Below are 14,538 nucleotides of genomic sequence, written 5' to 3'. Positions count from 1 at the left end.
CCTGTAAAGTTAGGTGCGATTAATGGGATACACGTAGGCGCCCAATATGTGGAATTGAAGTAATAATGTAACCAAGGATCTCCTAAATAAAGAGATAGCAAACGGGTGGTTGATAAGTTATTAACCTGTAAAGGAGTTGAATTATTCTCATCGGACTTGTCGTTTTCGGAGTTTGACAAGTTGACTTCTCCACTAGGGGAAAAAGAGATTGGTTCTTGAATTTCGTTAACAGGTGACAAATTAAGGTCATGCAAAAGATCTTCTGGTAGTTGGCGACGTGCCAAGGCCATCCAAATTTCACGGGTTTCAGGGGTAGGTTCCCATAACTTGGTCCTGTCTATCGAATGAAGTCCTAAATATTCACCTGTGGAAGGGTCAACAAGTTCAACAACACGGTCATTAATGACCTTAACACATAAAAGGGGTCCTCGGTACAAATCAAAAAATTTTGATATTTCACCTTTCAATAGACTACTGATGTTACGCTGTTTGAGAAAAATCAAACTTCCTTGTTTTAAGCGTCGTCGCTGTTGTTGACTATCGTTCCATCGTGCGTTCCTTTTTTCAATGATGGCTTTTCGTCGGTGGTCTGCCATAAGTAATTTATTCGACCAACTAATCCCATCTTCCTTATCAAAATCTTCAGATACCTGTAAACCAAAATGCTTAAAAATGGGACGAGAGAAATGAATATTAAGATACAAACTTGCTGGTGAAACACCAAGACTTTCAACGATGGAGTAGTTATGTAACAGAACTGCTTGCGTCAGGTTCTCGGCCCATTTATTATGTGACTGACAACATAATAACCTAAGGGTAGATACAAGAATTTTATTAGAGTGTTCTGTGATGTTACTCATGGGGTGATACGGTGTTGTATGATGGACTTTAATATTGTACTCTTGCATTTTAGATAAAAACTTTTTGCTATGAAACACTGCAGCGTTATCTGTCAGCACCGCCTGAACGATACCTAAATGCAGCATGTATATATCAAATAAACACTTGATGACTGAAGTAGCAGTGGCGTTCTTCAAGGGGTAAGCTGTACAATATTGAGTAAACACATCAACAGTAACCAGTGCGAAGCGCGCACCATTTTTGCCTGATGGGTATGGGCCTAAAAAATCAAGGGCTAACAAAGCTCTAGGTTCTGAATAAGGATTAGTGGACAAGAAACGAGCTGGTGGGTGGTGATCGGATTTAAATTGCATACATTTCACGCAATCCTTTAAATGTTTCTTCACATCTGATCTCATTTTGCTCCAATAAAATGATTTTGAAATGATCCGAAGCGTTCTGTCTACTCCCGGGTGATCTAAATCGTCATGGTAAGCTGTAAGAACGTTATTCACTAATGACCTGGGAATGCAAATTTTATATGAATCTGGGAAATGAAAATCTCTGTATAAAAGAATACCATTATCGAGTTTGAAAAATTTTTCCCAATTGCGTGAATTCCTTGGAAGTTCTTTTATTTCCTCGCCTGCTAAAAAAGAAATAATGGGGAAATAATCAGGATCTTCCTTTTGCGCGTTCTGTAACTCTTCAACTGAAATATTTTTGATTTTGTCTTGAATAGCCTGTAAGAGATGAACACGTTTAGTTGGTAATTCTTTGGAAGGGAAGAGACGTGAAAGCGCATCTGCACAAAGGTTCTCGGAACCTTTCTGGAAACGTATTTCGTACTCCAGCTGTTGTAATTCCAGGGACCATCTAAGAAGACGAGTGTTCCAAGGCTTAGCCTTATCCAACCAACTGAGATTTTTATGATCTGTAATAAAAATAACATGGTGACCAATTAGCAATTGACGCCATTTTCGGACCGCAAATACGATTGCAAGACATTCGATCTCACTCACACTATAGCGTGACTCCGCAGGTGTTAAAGTCCGACTAGCGAACTGGATTACCTTTTTCTGTCCATTACTGTACTGATATAGGACTGCACTGACTCCCAAGCGGGATGCATCCGATTCTAGGTAATAAGGTAAATTCAAGTCAGGATGTGACAAGAGAACATCTTTACAAATATCGTCTTTAACTTGTTGAAAAGATTGTTCGTGTTCTTCAAGCCATTGCCACCGTTTTCCCTTTTTGAGAAGCTGAAAAAGAGGTTGCATTTTTTCTGAGAAATGAGGAATAAAATTTCGTGACCAATTAAAGAGACCAATTACAGATTGTAAAGATTTAATATTGGTGGGTCTGGGTAAGTTACGAACCGCTTCTATGGTTTTTGGATCTTTTTTGATGCCTTCGGGAGTAATCAAAAAACCTAGAAAAGATATTGAATTAGTGCAAAACGAACATTTTTCAATGTTGAGAGTAAGGTTGTGTTCTCTAAACTTTTCAAAGATTTGTCTCAGCAATGCAAGATGTTCTTCGAAACTATCTGTAAAGCAAGCCAAATCGTCAATGTATCGTAAGATTTTAGCATGTAACTCTGGTCCCAATACTTTTTGGAGCATACTGTTTAAAACACTGCTACCATTTTTGTAACCAAAACATGTGACTCGATATTGGTAATGCTGGCCTTCGAAATTGAATGCTGTATATTCCTGGGACTTAGGAGTAAGCAAGGCCTGATTATAGCTACTTACAAGATCCAGAGAGCTAAGGAAAGGTTTACATTTTACTTTTAACAATAGGTCCTGTATACCCTCAGATTTTGTTTGGCGAAGTTCCACAAACCGGTTCGGCAAGCGAAGATCAACACATATTCTTGGTTTCCCGTTTTTCTTGGGAACTACAAGGATAGGATTGCTATGAACAGAATTTGAATGACAAATTAATCCTAATTCTAATAACTTATGAATCTCATCTCGTACATCTTGGAGATATTTATGAGGGATGGGATATTGTTTACGTACCAGTGGCTTGTCAGTTTTCACCTCCATCTCATAAACGAAGTCTTTACAGAGACCTGGATAATTCGTAAAAATATCCCTATATTGTGATAAAAGAGAGTATAATTGCTTTTTCTGTCGGTTGTTTAAATTAAAAGTGCGGTTAACAGCATCTCTAATCTGCTCGTCTGTAGCACATTGTTTTACAAAAGTGGCAGCTGAAATAGAAAAATTGTTGTCTATCGTATCTCTCTCTTCATCTTCGGAGATTTCCTGAAAGTCAAAATTTTCTGGTAAAAGATTAATAATGGTTTTCAAATTATTATATTCCATGGAAATCGTACCATCCGAAAGATTAATTTGGCTTCTCAAAGCAGTAAGTGCATCAAGTCCTAAAATAAGATCCTGATTAAGAGATTCTGTAACATAAACTTTTACATAAACAGAAATGTTATCAATTTGAATGGTGACCAATGTGTAACCTCTTACTTTTCTTCTGGTTGACCCACTGAAATCCACTAAAAGTACATCATCAGCTGGAGTGAGTTTGGGTGACGTCACATCTGCGCTAATGCGTTTCCAAAGCGCTAAAGACATGAGGCACGTATCGGAGCCTGTGTCCGCCAGACATTCAACTTCAGTATTACAAACTAAAACTTTAAGTTTAGCAGAGATAGGGTTGGGTTGCGCATTAATATAATGGTCTAGACAGTCTGTGTCCGATTCGCAATCACTTCTAGCTAAATCAGGATTATTTACACTACAAATGTGAGTATGCGATACCAGAAAATGCTTAGTTGGACCTACAGTGGGATAGTATGTATTGGCCGGTACCCGGTCCTCAGTACCGCCTTCTAATTGTTTTCCGAGTGGCCAGAATTCCATTCATTACGTCGGTTTGACCGGTTTGAGTTGTTCCTATTGTTATGATTTTGCCTATTGTTGTTATTTCTACTATTATTATTCCTCCTTTCATTATTGGTACTATTGTTTCGCCGATTCCTAGAATTATCGTTCTTTCGTTCAGGTCTAGTGTTAGAATTATCGCGCGAGTTGCGATTCCTGTTCCGTTCCTCACTATTTCTCTGATCACGTGATCTCGAGGGTCGGTTCCTATTATTTCTACTATGGTCACGTCGCGTACGACCTCGGTTCTGATTCCTATCAATTCTCATATTATTTACACGCTGATCCTGGTACCTTTGATTATTACTCTTATTATACGAAAAATTTCGTTGGTTACTTTGGAAACCGAAATTTTGATTACCATTATAATTATTACCCTGCTTGTATCTTTCCTCTCTACGACTTTGCTGAGCGTGTAAAGTTTCTAATTTTTGAATTGCGGCCAAAAACTCCCTGATATTATTACATGAATGAAGAAAGAGTTCAGTTTTAAATCTATTAGGCAAAGTCTGTATTACATCTGTAAGTATGAGAAATTCAGGCAATTGCGGTGTCAATTCACGAAGTTTATTGAATTGATCTAGCGCAAAATCATGTACGGAACTATGTACCTTGGGATCGAACCTAGTACTCTTACAGGTTGATAGCCTGTGTTGTACTGTAGCTTTTCCCGCGAAAGCTTCAGTAAGTGCTTGTTTGATTTGCTCATAGTTAGTAAAGTCGTCTTTCCTGATATTGTACCAACTTAATGAAACTCCTTGCAACAAATGTGGAATGAGTTTAAACAGAGCTTTATCAGAAAGGTTGGCTAATTGAGCTGTAAGCTCTAGCTTTTGTAAATAATTGTGAATTGATTCACTAGAAGGATCACCCTGAAATTTAGGAAAACACTGAATTTCCTTAAGCATGACATCGTCTTTTAATTTCGTATTTTTTCTCTGGCGATTAGTGAAAGTAACATTTTTATCGCGCTTGCGCCTTCGGTCACATACAACCTTGATTTCTGAATCATCACTTGTGCTATCACTACTACTGGTGTTCTTACACTCCGAATAAGCCGAATCACTATAATGCCTAACTTGTCTAGGAGTATCTGTTTCTACTCGGGGTTCGAATTCTGACGCTCTATTTTCGGTACTTTCTACTCTCTGGGCGAGCTCTACCATATCACGTCTAATTTCTTTTATGTTCTTATCTATTGCCCGTATTTCGGCGCGACATTCTGCGTTAGATTCATTTTTTACCTTCATATTGTAATCTATCAGTTTCGCCTCTTCATATACCATTTTAATGTCTTTACCTTGCCTTTCTACGCGTTCAGAAATTTCCTCAATACGGTCATGCATCTCATCTAATTTATCGATTGTATCTATATGTAAACTAACGCAGCGTTCCTTATTAGCCTGACACACATCTCGGGCTGATTCCAACTGCCCTTGGAGGGATTGTGTGTAATCGTGCAAGCCTCCTAAATGATTCTGAATTTTACAAACTTTTGTTTCTATTTGTTCTACACGATGGCATGTTTCTTCAGTCTGTTGCCTAACTTCGACGCTGGTCTGTGTGGCGAGTTCGATTGCCTGTTTAGTACTATGACTGACTTCGTGAAGCTGGTCATGAATCTTAAGTGTGATGCCATCGTATTTTTGTTCGAGGATTTCGTTCCTTCGTTTACTTTCGGCCTCCACATTCCTAATACTTTGTTCTAATCTTTGGTTATTTTCGCGACATTCCCTTTGTACAGCGTCTAACTTCTGACCTAACTCACTCTTTAGTTCTTTTTCTAATCTATCAATATTCTCTTTATTTCTTTGTTCTAATCCATCTAGGTTTTCTTTATTTTCCTTTTTTAAATCTTCAATATTCTCTTTAAAAAGTGAACTTATCTTAGTAATCATATCTACTTCCTGTGCCATCTTAGACAAAAATAAACTTGAAAAAACATACAATTAGAATAAAATATAATGTCACGAGCTATGATTAGAATCACCTAAAAGAGAAGTTTTTTTTTTTTTTCAGATTACTGGTACTAAGCTGAAAGAGAAATGATATATTAAAATATTAATCTTAAATGTATATTCGAGCACCAACGGTCTCGATTCGGGTCGGTAGTTCGGGCGTCATTTATTTGTAATCGCCCAGTGTTCGGGTCACTGTTCGGGCAGACATTTATTTGTAACCAACCGAAGTTCAAGTCGCTGTTCGGGCGTCCATTTATTTATAACCAACAGGAGTGCGAGTCGCTGTTCGGGCGGCCATTTATTTGTAACCGGTTGTAGTTCTGTTCGCTGTCCTCGGCTCGTGGTATTACCAATAAGTATACTCCTGATACTTTAACTTACCTGGACAGGATGACGAAGACCTCTCCAAGAAAGGTTACAAACTGTTTCCCAAAAAGCTCGTCGGTCTCAATAATGAGATGAGCATTAGGCGCCGAGAGGTTCGGGTGTCTCGTCTCGAAAACCTCACGGACGATCAGACGGTCATCCAGACCATAACACACACAAACATCACTCATACAAACAACGAAAACACACTGGATTAATTGACACTATACTTATTTATTAGAACACTATTTTGAAAAAAAATAACGAAGAGAAATGAATACAACACTGGACACTAATAAATTTTGCCGCGGAAATTACGTTTTGCCCTATTCGGGAAATATAGCCCTTTCTATATAAATGATTATAATTCAGGTATCACTATAAATACTTTGCTCACACCATTAACACACTTGGGGGATTAGCACTGGGGAAAAATTTGTCTGGATCGTCCCACGATGAATCCAGTTGTTACGCTGAACAGTCCTGCAGCGTAAAGGTGAATCTTCGAAAAAAAGATCTGCCCAGTGGGATACTGATATTGGTGGGCGCGTATATAACTTTTTAAACGCACAAGGTCTGAGGACCTGGGATTTCACTGATTGGGGCTAGCCGTAAGAAATCGTCCTTCACCGGCTAAATAGCTTGTGCCCCTTAACACAACTTATGTTTGAAGTTCAACGCGAGATGCGTGGTTGCATCTTCCAGACCTGGAGTCAAACTCCCTGAGCTTCCAAGCTCAAGCTACGGGTTGCAATGGTCAACGGAATAGTGTTGGCAGTTCATTTCAAAAATTACTCAGTTACTCACCTGTATGCACATACAAACAGAATACGGAAAACAATTTATGTTAATTTTAGTCAACTGCCCATAATGCACTAGACACTGCGATAACTTTGGCGTGAGAAAGTACAGATAACGGGCTGGAATACAACGCAGTTGGTGCCACTTCGGTTGCTGGAACATCTGGTCAGCCCGTATTTCTCTAATCTATTATAATGTTTCCATAAGCGATTAAAGAAAGCACTTAAGTCAGTTCCCAATAACTGCAGAATAAATACTGTGCATATAATAAGTCAGGGAGAAACACTGAAATGGTTAGTCACTAACTGAAATGTTCTCACTAAAAGCAACGTTTTAAATATATATATGAAAAAACGATGAAAGACTTCTTTGTCCAATTGTGTGGGAAAGAAGCAATTCCCACCAAGAAAGAACTTATGTGCGTTGCAGAATAAAGTATAAAGCGAAAATAATAATCACAGTCTTTACGAAATATACAGGGTGTCCACAAAAATCCTTCTATAACCTGGTAGCGGTTATAAACTTCATACCTATTTCAATTTAGTGTGTACTTCTAAGATATTTACAGTATTATTACCTAAATATTAAAAAAGAATTAATAGTACTTAACGAATAATTATTTCGTTGAAAACGTAGCATCGAATGGGTTTTACAACTTTTTATTGTTTAACTTGAAATTGACAATTGATCAAAATTTTTGATACAATATGATAAACTAATCCACTCACTGATGAAGAAAAATATAGATAAGTTGATATAGAAATTAAATAAAGTGTTGCTATGTGTTGCGTTTATGATGAATATTCACTGCTTTGAAATGCACGTTTGTCGTCAATTACTTTTCTTCTTTGAAATCGTGTTGCATATAATAGATCGTATATCATCTTTTCCTTTGTGTAGGTGATATCTATTGGACGGACACAGCAGAAGACATTATACAGAAAGCTTCTCCTGATGGTAGTCGGATAGAAAGCGTAGTAGTAGATGGACTAGAAACTGCTGATGGGATTGTCATAGATTCGACCGGAAGAAAGGTATGTGAGAGGTTCAAATAGAAACGTTAGAAATATAATGCCAAAATTAGCACATCTCGCCTTCGGTACATCTTGCTACACCTGTTATCTGAAGAGCGGTAGGACAGGTGAGGAAAGGAAGTAAATTTAAGAAGCATCATTATCATCTTTTCTTTAAAACCTTTAGATATATACGAGATGTGTCCAAAAAGAAATTGAACTTTAAAAAATACAATCAACGAAACTGTCCTTGACTTTATGCTTGCCAGTGCCGCCACTTCTTCCCAAACATTTTAACTATAATTGCATCATCCTGTCTTATGTCGCTATGAGACTGCGACGGTTACAGTGAAATTGTGTTCATACTTGTTGTGATTTTGTGCTATTACGAAAATGAAGACTTTTGGAAGAACAGCGTGCGTACATTAAATTTTATTTCAAATTGGGCAAGACATTTACAGAAACTTTGAAAAATTTTCAATAAGTGTACAGAGAAGAATGTAGGATCCGCACCCAATGTTATGAGTAATTTCAGCGTTTCAAACCAAGAATACAGAAGTAACCTCCATTGAAAACAAGAGAAAACCTGAATGCCCATCAGCATCATGTGATAACGTTCATGTTTAGAAAATGCGCATCGTTTTACGAAAAAATCGTCGTTTGACCGTCCGCGAGATAACTAGGGAAGAGAAATCAATAAGTTGTCCTTTCATATGATCTTAGTTGAAAAACTGAACATGCATCGTGTTGCTACAAAATTCGATCCACAATTGCTAACAAGTGAACAAAAACGAATACGTGTGAAAATATGTGATCTTCTGACTTGTGCTAACATTCGTTACAAACAGGTGACGAGATTTGGATCTGTGGCTATGACGTTGAAACAAAGGAACAGCAATCCCAATGGATGGGAAAAACCTTCGCCGAGACCCAAAAACATACTCAGAGTCGCGCAATCGTTACAGTGATGTTTATTTATTTATTTATTTATTTATTTATTTTTAATTTTTGTGGTCATGAATATGATCTCACGTGATCAAACCATCAGCAAGGAGTATTATTTAGAAATGGTAAGACATCTGAAGGAAGTTGTGAGAAAGAAACCGGAAGCTCATTAGGGGGTTGCGAAGAACAGTACAACTATTGTACTCCAACCTCCATACGCCTAATTTGGTATCTGAAGACTTCTTTTTATTCCATAAGTCTAAATTCATCTTGAAAATAAACCGTTTCAAATCCATACAAGAAATAGCGAGAAAAAAAGTCGGCATGAGACCTCCAGGCTATTCCAAATAGTGTGTTCCATGATGCTTTCCAGAGAGGAAGACGAGCTGAAAAAGATATATTAATAGTGAATGGAACTATTTTGAAGCAGATAAATCTGAATAACTTCTAACTTCCACAAGCGATAAGTACCATTATATTTAGAAGTTCGGTTTCTTTCTGGACATACCTCGTATACTGCTGAAGATTAGAAATGAAACACCAAGAAGAAGAGGTCTCAACTTCAAATGTGGTAGCCAGATAGGTTAAGGTGCAATGTGAAATGATTACATTGCATACCATATCTGGTCGCTCATTATCATTTTCGAAAGTTCCTCCATGCAGGACCTAACAGTAAGATCACAACCGGGTTCAACACCTTATAGATGTACTATTTGCGGCGTATGTACTATTAGCAGAGTATGACAACCTATACTATAACTTCTAATACTAAACTTATGTGGTGATTGCGCCGCCCAGCCAATTACCACGGTACCGCCAGACACGAATGTAGCTATCGTAATGCTACAGACTAAAGTATGATTCGTCTGAAAAATAAATGTACCCGGCACGACGTTCGCTGTACCATTAAAGCTGCATACGCCTATCATGTACAGTCAAAAGGAGCCCCATCATTGATCCCCGTGCAGATATGCGTGTTATCAGATGACATTGAACTGTTTATGGGGTACTAGTCGCTGCATAACAGCCCCGAATTCGGGCGCGAGCGTTCGGAATGAGATTGTTAGATCCACCATATAGCCATGTGCACAAGAAGCCTGTTCTCTCAGTTCATAATATAACACGACGATCTTGCACGATGTTGTATATTGTCTTTCTAGAGCCATTGAGTCCATATTTGAGTCACTATGGTTACATTTTGCCCAACATGGCCACCAATGTGCCAGAAAGATAATTCGCAGTCGCAATGTGCCACAATTCTTCAGTACTGGACTGTGGCTATCTTACTTGCCTCCGATTGCTGTTCTCATGAGAGAGACTCGCGCATATGATGTATTGCGGAACTGCATTACTAAAAATTTTACTATCCTTTTTCACTTTCTGCATAGTCTGCAAATGTGGGATCAATCCAAGGCCTCTTTCGTGGTCTTGAAATGCATACTCCTATAGGTTATCTATAGTAACAAGTTGTAATACGTAATTCTTATTTAGTGTAATTAAAGAGATGACAACGTTAAAAACAGTACTTATCTATGTACTTTCTTTTTTGCAAACATTTTTATTTGTAAAATTTTTCCTACATTATTAAACTTGTTGAGTTTGTGTGTCATCTTCCCACTTCAGCCGATTGATTTATGTAAAAGAGTATGTCTTTATTGATTCGAAGGACTTCAATTTTACTGATTTTTTCACCAAGTCGTTTTAAATGTCTTTTACTTTATAAAAGTGTGTTTGCGTTATATATATAATGTTAATATTAGATTAAATTTTGTTTATAAATATTAAAATTATACAAAATTTAATATTCATGAAGTATGGGACATTTAAATAGATGTATAAAAGAAATCAGTAACGTCAAACAACTAAAATTCCGTCTTGAAACAAAAATATTTTTCCATATAAGTCAATGGATAGACGGAAAGACTAAGATGGCACAGATATTCAACAGTCTTAAACTACTAACTGTTGCGTTTTGAATATGCTTGTGCAGTAATTTGTTAGTATTCATGAATCAGCACGTCAGGCAGGGCAAATGCAACATAATAACAAAATTTAAAGATTATGAAATTCAATATGAGAGGATAATCAGTAAACTTACCAAAATGATTTGTGCACAGCCTGTGCACAAGATATATTTGCTTCTTACATCTCAACAATTATATATATATCTTATTTATCTAGATCTATTGGACTGATGCTGGTAGAAACAGTATTGAAGTTGCTGAATTGGACGGACGTAACAGAAAAGTCCTCGTCTGGTCAGGATTAGATAGTCCTCGAGCGATAGCGCTTCATTATCATCATGGACTGATGTTTTGGACGGACTGGGGACAAGTCCCTCAAATAGAACAAGCAGATATGGATGGTAAAAATAGGTATGGATTTAATTGCAGTAAAAGTTTGAATTTTCTTTAAACAATATCGAACTTATGTTCGCTTTTTAGAAGGAAATTTAAAAATTTAGGTACGTATATGATTTTTCTTTGTGTGATTGTATGTGTTTACATTAATAGAATGCGAAAACATTTTCCTAAGTTGTTATCAATATATGGATGTATAGTACTGGAACGCTGAAATGGTAATACACACTAATGTAATACCCAACTATAAATAAAAACAAAAGTATTCACGTGTTTTTTCTTGAAACACTAGTAAGATGAACTGTAGATCTATATCTTGCGTGAGTTAGTTGACAATGAACATTTTTTACTCCTATGTATACTGTTATTTTTTCTTCTATTTTAAAATTTGATTTTTTATAAACAATCTTCAAAAAAGTAAAATATAAGACAGTTTTTGTAATAAAGTATCAAGATTCAGTTAAAGAATATTATCCTGACAAAAGCAAAAATACATCAAGTAAGCAATGCCTAACCTATTCAGATAAACTGAGCTTTCGTCATTTTCAAATGTATCCAAAAGTACTGTGTCTTTCATATTCAACTTTTGAACTTTGCACAATAAATTAGCATGGAAATATTAACCTAAGTACATGCTTATGCATATTCACTATTTTCGTTAAATAGTAATATATTTAGTTAATTAAATCGATGATAGGGGCCGCGGTGGCTCAGTGGTAGAGCGTTCACCTCTAGTGCTTGGGATCTCGGGTTCGATCCCAGCCCCCGCCAAGTGAACTTTGTGGTGGACAAACACAGTGTGCGTGGGTTTCCTCGGGGTTCTCCCGTTTCCTCGGGGTTCTCCCGTTTCCTCCCACTTTCTTCATTCCACCACTTCATTCATTACTCATCATCACCGTCTCCTTTAGCCTAACCGGCATAAACGTGGGGCGTAAAACTCAAAGATTTCATTTAATTTAAGTCGATGATATATTCAGTTATAAGTGATTTCTGTGAATAATTAACACGAAATTCCAATGTAAGAAAGCGTTAATAAATACACTTTGTAATATTATACTGTTCTTACATTATTAGTACTTTTATGCATAGTACTAGTAAGTTAGAATTATTTGTTTTCTTCTTCTCCATGTTTCAGACTGACGCTTATTTCAGAAGGTCTTGGCTGGCCTAATGGACTAGCAATCGACAGACCAGCAAATCGCTTGTACTGGAATGATGCCAAAATGAAGACAATCGAGTCAAGTGATTTGAATGGTAAAAATAGAAAGATTATTGTAACGGAAGTTCCCCATCCCTATGGCCTCGTGATCGTAGGAACACACATGTATTGGACAGATTGGGAGACAGCAGCTCTTCATCGGGCAGACAAGGAAACTGGGACGGAAAGAACTGTCATCCGGGAAGGCATTGAAGGACTGATGGACATAAGATCGGTCCAGGTACAGGTGCTTAACGGTTGCTTCTTTTTCTCATGTGTATGTGTCTGTCTGCATGTGTTTAGTTGAAAAGGGTTGATGTCAGTCTAAAAAGGAACAAAGAATAATGTGCAGGTTATATAAACCATCTCTACCACCTCTAACAGTTTTAGCTGTCAATTTATGAATTTGAACCTAAAAGAGTTTATGAACATATTTTTAAAAGTATTTAAATACGTAATAATAAATAATAAGTTCATAAACACAATTTAAGTATTTAAAAATGGATAAGAAATATCAGAGGTAGCACATATAGGAACAACAGATGACAGGACTTCTACTAATGTTTATGTTGTCAGGGAAATTCATACGCTCACAAAACTATTTTTCATAAGGATTATAGGAATGATCATTGTTCGTTATTTTGTATAAATGTCAAATATATCGCGTAAAGCTCATAACAAAAGATAACAACTAATGCACATTCTCACCGTCAATTTCTATGTACTTTTGATACCCTAGGACGGCATTTGCGTTAAAATGACTCGCTAACAGTGGTAGACAAATTGAATTGTTTAAATGTCTCATTTTTTTACTGTGTATATTTAAAACTGAACGTAATGATAAACCATATAATGTATTAAAATAAAGCGAGCACTGCAATCGAGTCAAATTAAATAATTAACTGTATTAAGGTCTGAGAACCCATTGAATAAATATATGTTCATGAGGGATATTGTTGGTTTCGATGCACATCATTTTTTTACTGTGTATATTTAAAACTGAACGTAATGATAAACCATATAATGTATTAAAATAAAGCGAGCACTGCAATCGAGTCAAATTAAATAATTAACTGTATTAAGGTCTGAGAACCCATTGAATAAATATATGTTCATGAGGGATATTGTTGGTTTCGATGCACATCATTTTATTACTCAGACAAATACTCAGTAACAGTACTTTATTTATTTATGATATTTCAGAATAAGAGATAAGCATAATTTATCATTAGCTTAGGATAATTATATTTTCGGGGCAAAATGATATTTTTTTAGCTTAACGTCCCACGATTGTTCCTATTAGGCTAAAGTGGTTTTGGAGTAAAAAAATTTTGAAGATAGAAGAAAACTTGAGGATATATGTGACGTTCTTTGTTGATATATAAAGTTTTAAGGAAGTATTAAGTTTTAAGGAAGTATTAAGTTTTAACTGGGCCCATGGTTCACTCTTACTGCCATATGTAAAAAATAAATACTTTTCGTCGCTCGGAATTTATGTAAATAGGTAACGGGTTATGTTTGTTTCTAGACAGTGAATCGCCGTAATGAACAGGTATAAACAACAAGCTTTTATATGGTCTTGCATAAAACGTTTGGTAAGCTAAGTAAAGTTGGTAAACAACACGAAATATCAAGAGAAAATATAAAGATATAAGATAAACTAAAAAATTAATGCTCTATTAATGCTATAATAATAATAATAATAATAATAATAATAATAATAATAATAATAATAATAATAATAATTAATAATAATAATAATAATAATAATAATAATAATAATAATAATAATAATAATAATAATAATAATAATAATAATAATAATGATGATGATGATGATGATGATGATGATGATGATGATGATGATGATGATGATGATGATGATGATGATGATGATGATGATGATGATGATGATGATGATGATGATGATGATGATGATGATGATGATGATGATGATGATGATGATGATGATGATGATGAAGAAGAAGAAGAAGAAGAAGTTTGTTCTCTTTACAACTCAGATAGATAGTGAGAAGCACAACTAAAATTAAGTTCTGAGAAAACACGTTGTATATAAGTTTGTGAAAGTCTAACTGTTAGAAAGTTCGATTGCGATCGCGATAGAGAGTTAGAAGTTAAAAA

At 36.0% G+C, this 14,538-nt stretch overlaps 1 protein-coding gene across 2 annotated transcripts in view; it reads left to right on the top strand.

Moving 5' to 3' along the window:
* Lrp4 (LDL receptor related protein 4) overlaps positions 1-14,538 on the top strand; it is an 872,950-nt gene that overhangs the window by 829,257 nt on the left and 29,155 nt on the right. The window contains exons 21-23 of one of the 2 annotated variants that reach the window (XM_081751909.1): positions 7,781-7,914; positions 11,020-11,213; positions 12,334-12,637. In XM_081751909.1, the coding sequence (XP_081608035.1) occupies positions 7,781-7,914; positions 11,020-11,213; positions 12,334-12,637 (632 nt within the window). Of the gene's footprint in view, positions 1-7,780; positions 7,915-11,019; positions 11,214-12,333; positions 12,644-14,538 lie in introns of both variants that reach the window. The other variant, XM_081751908.1, reaches the window with a different exon arrangement.

The sequence above is a fragment of the Thermobia domestica genome, chromosome 3, assembly GCF_964235325.1.
Source record: "Thermobia domestica chromosome 3, izTheDome1.hap1.1, whole genome shotgun sequence".
In the NCBI taxonomy this organism is placed as follows: Eukaryota; Metazoa; Arthropoda; class Insecta; order Zygentoma; family Lepismatidae; genus Thermobia; species Thermobia domestica.
Note: the sequence above shows the minus strand (reverse complement) of the source record. Positions and strands in the feature narration are given on the sequence as shown.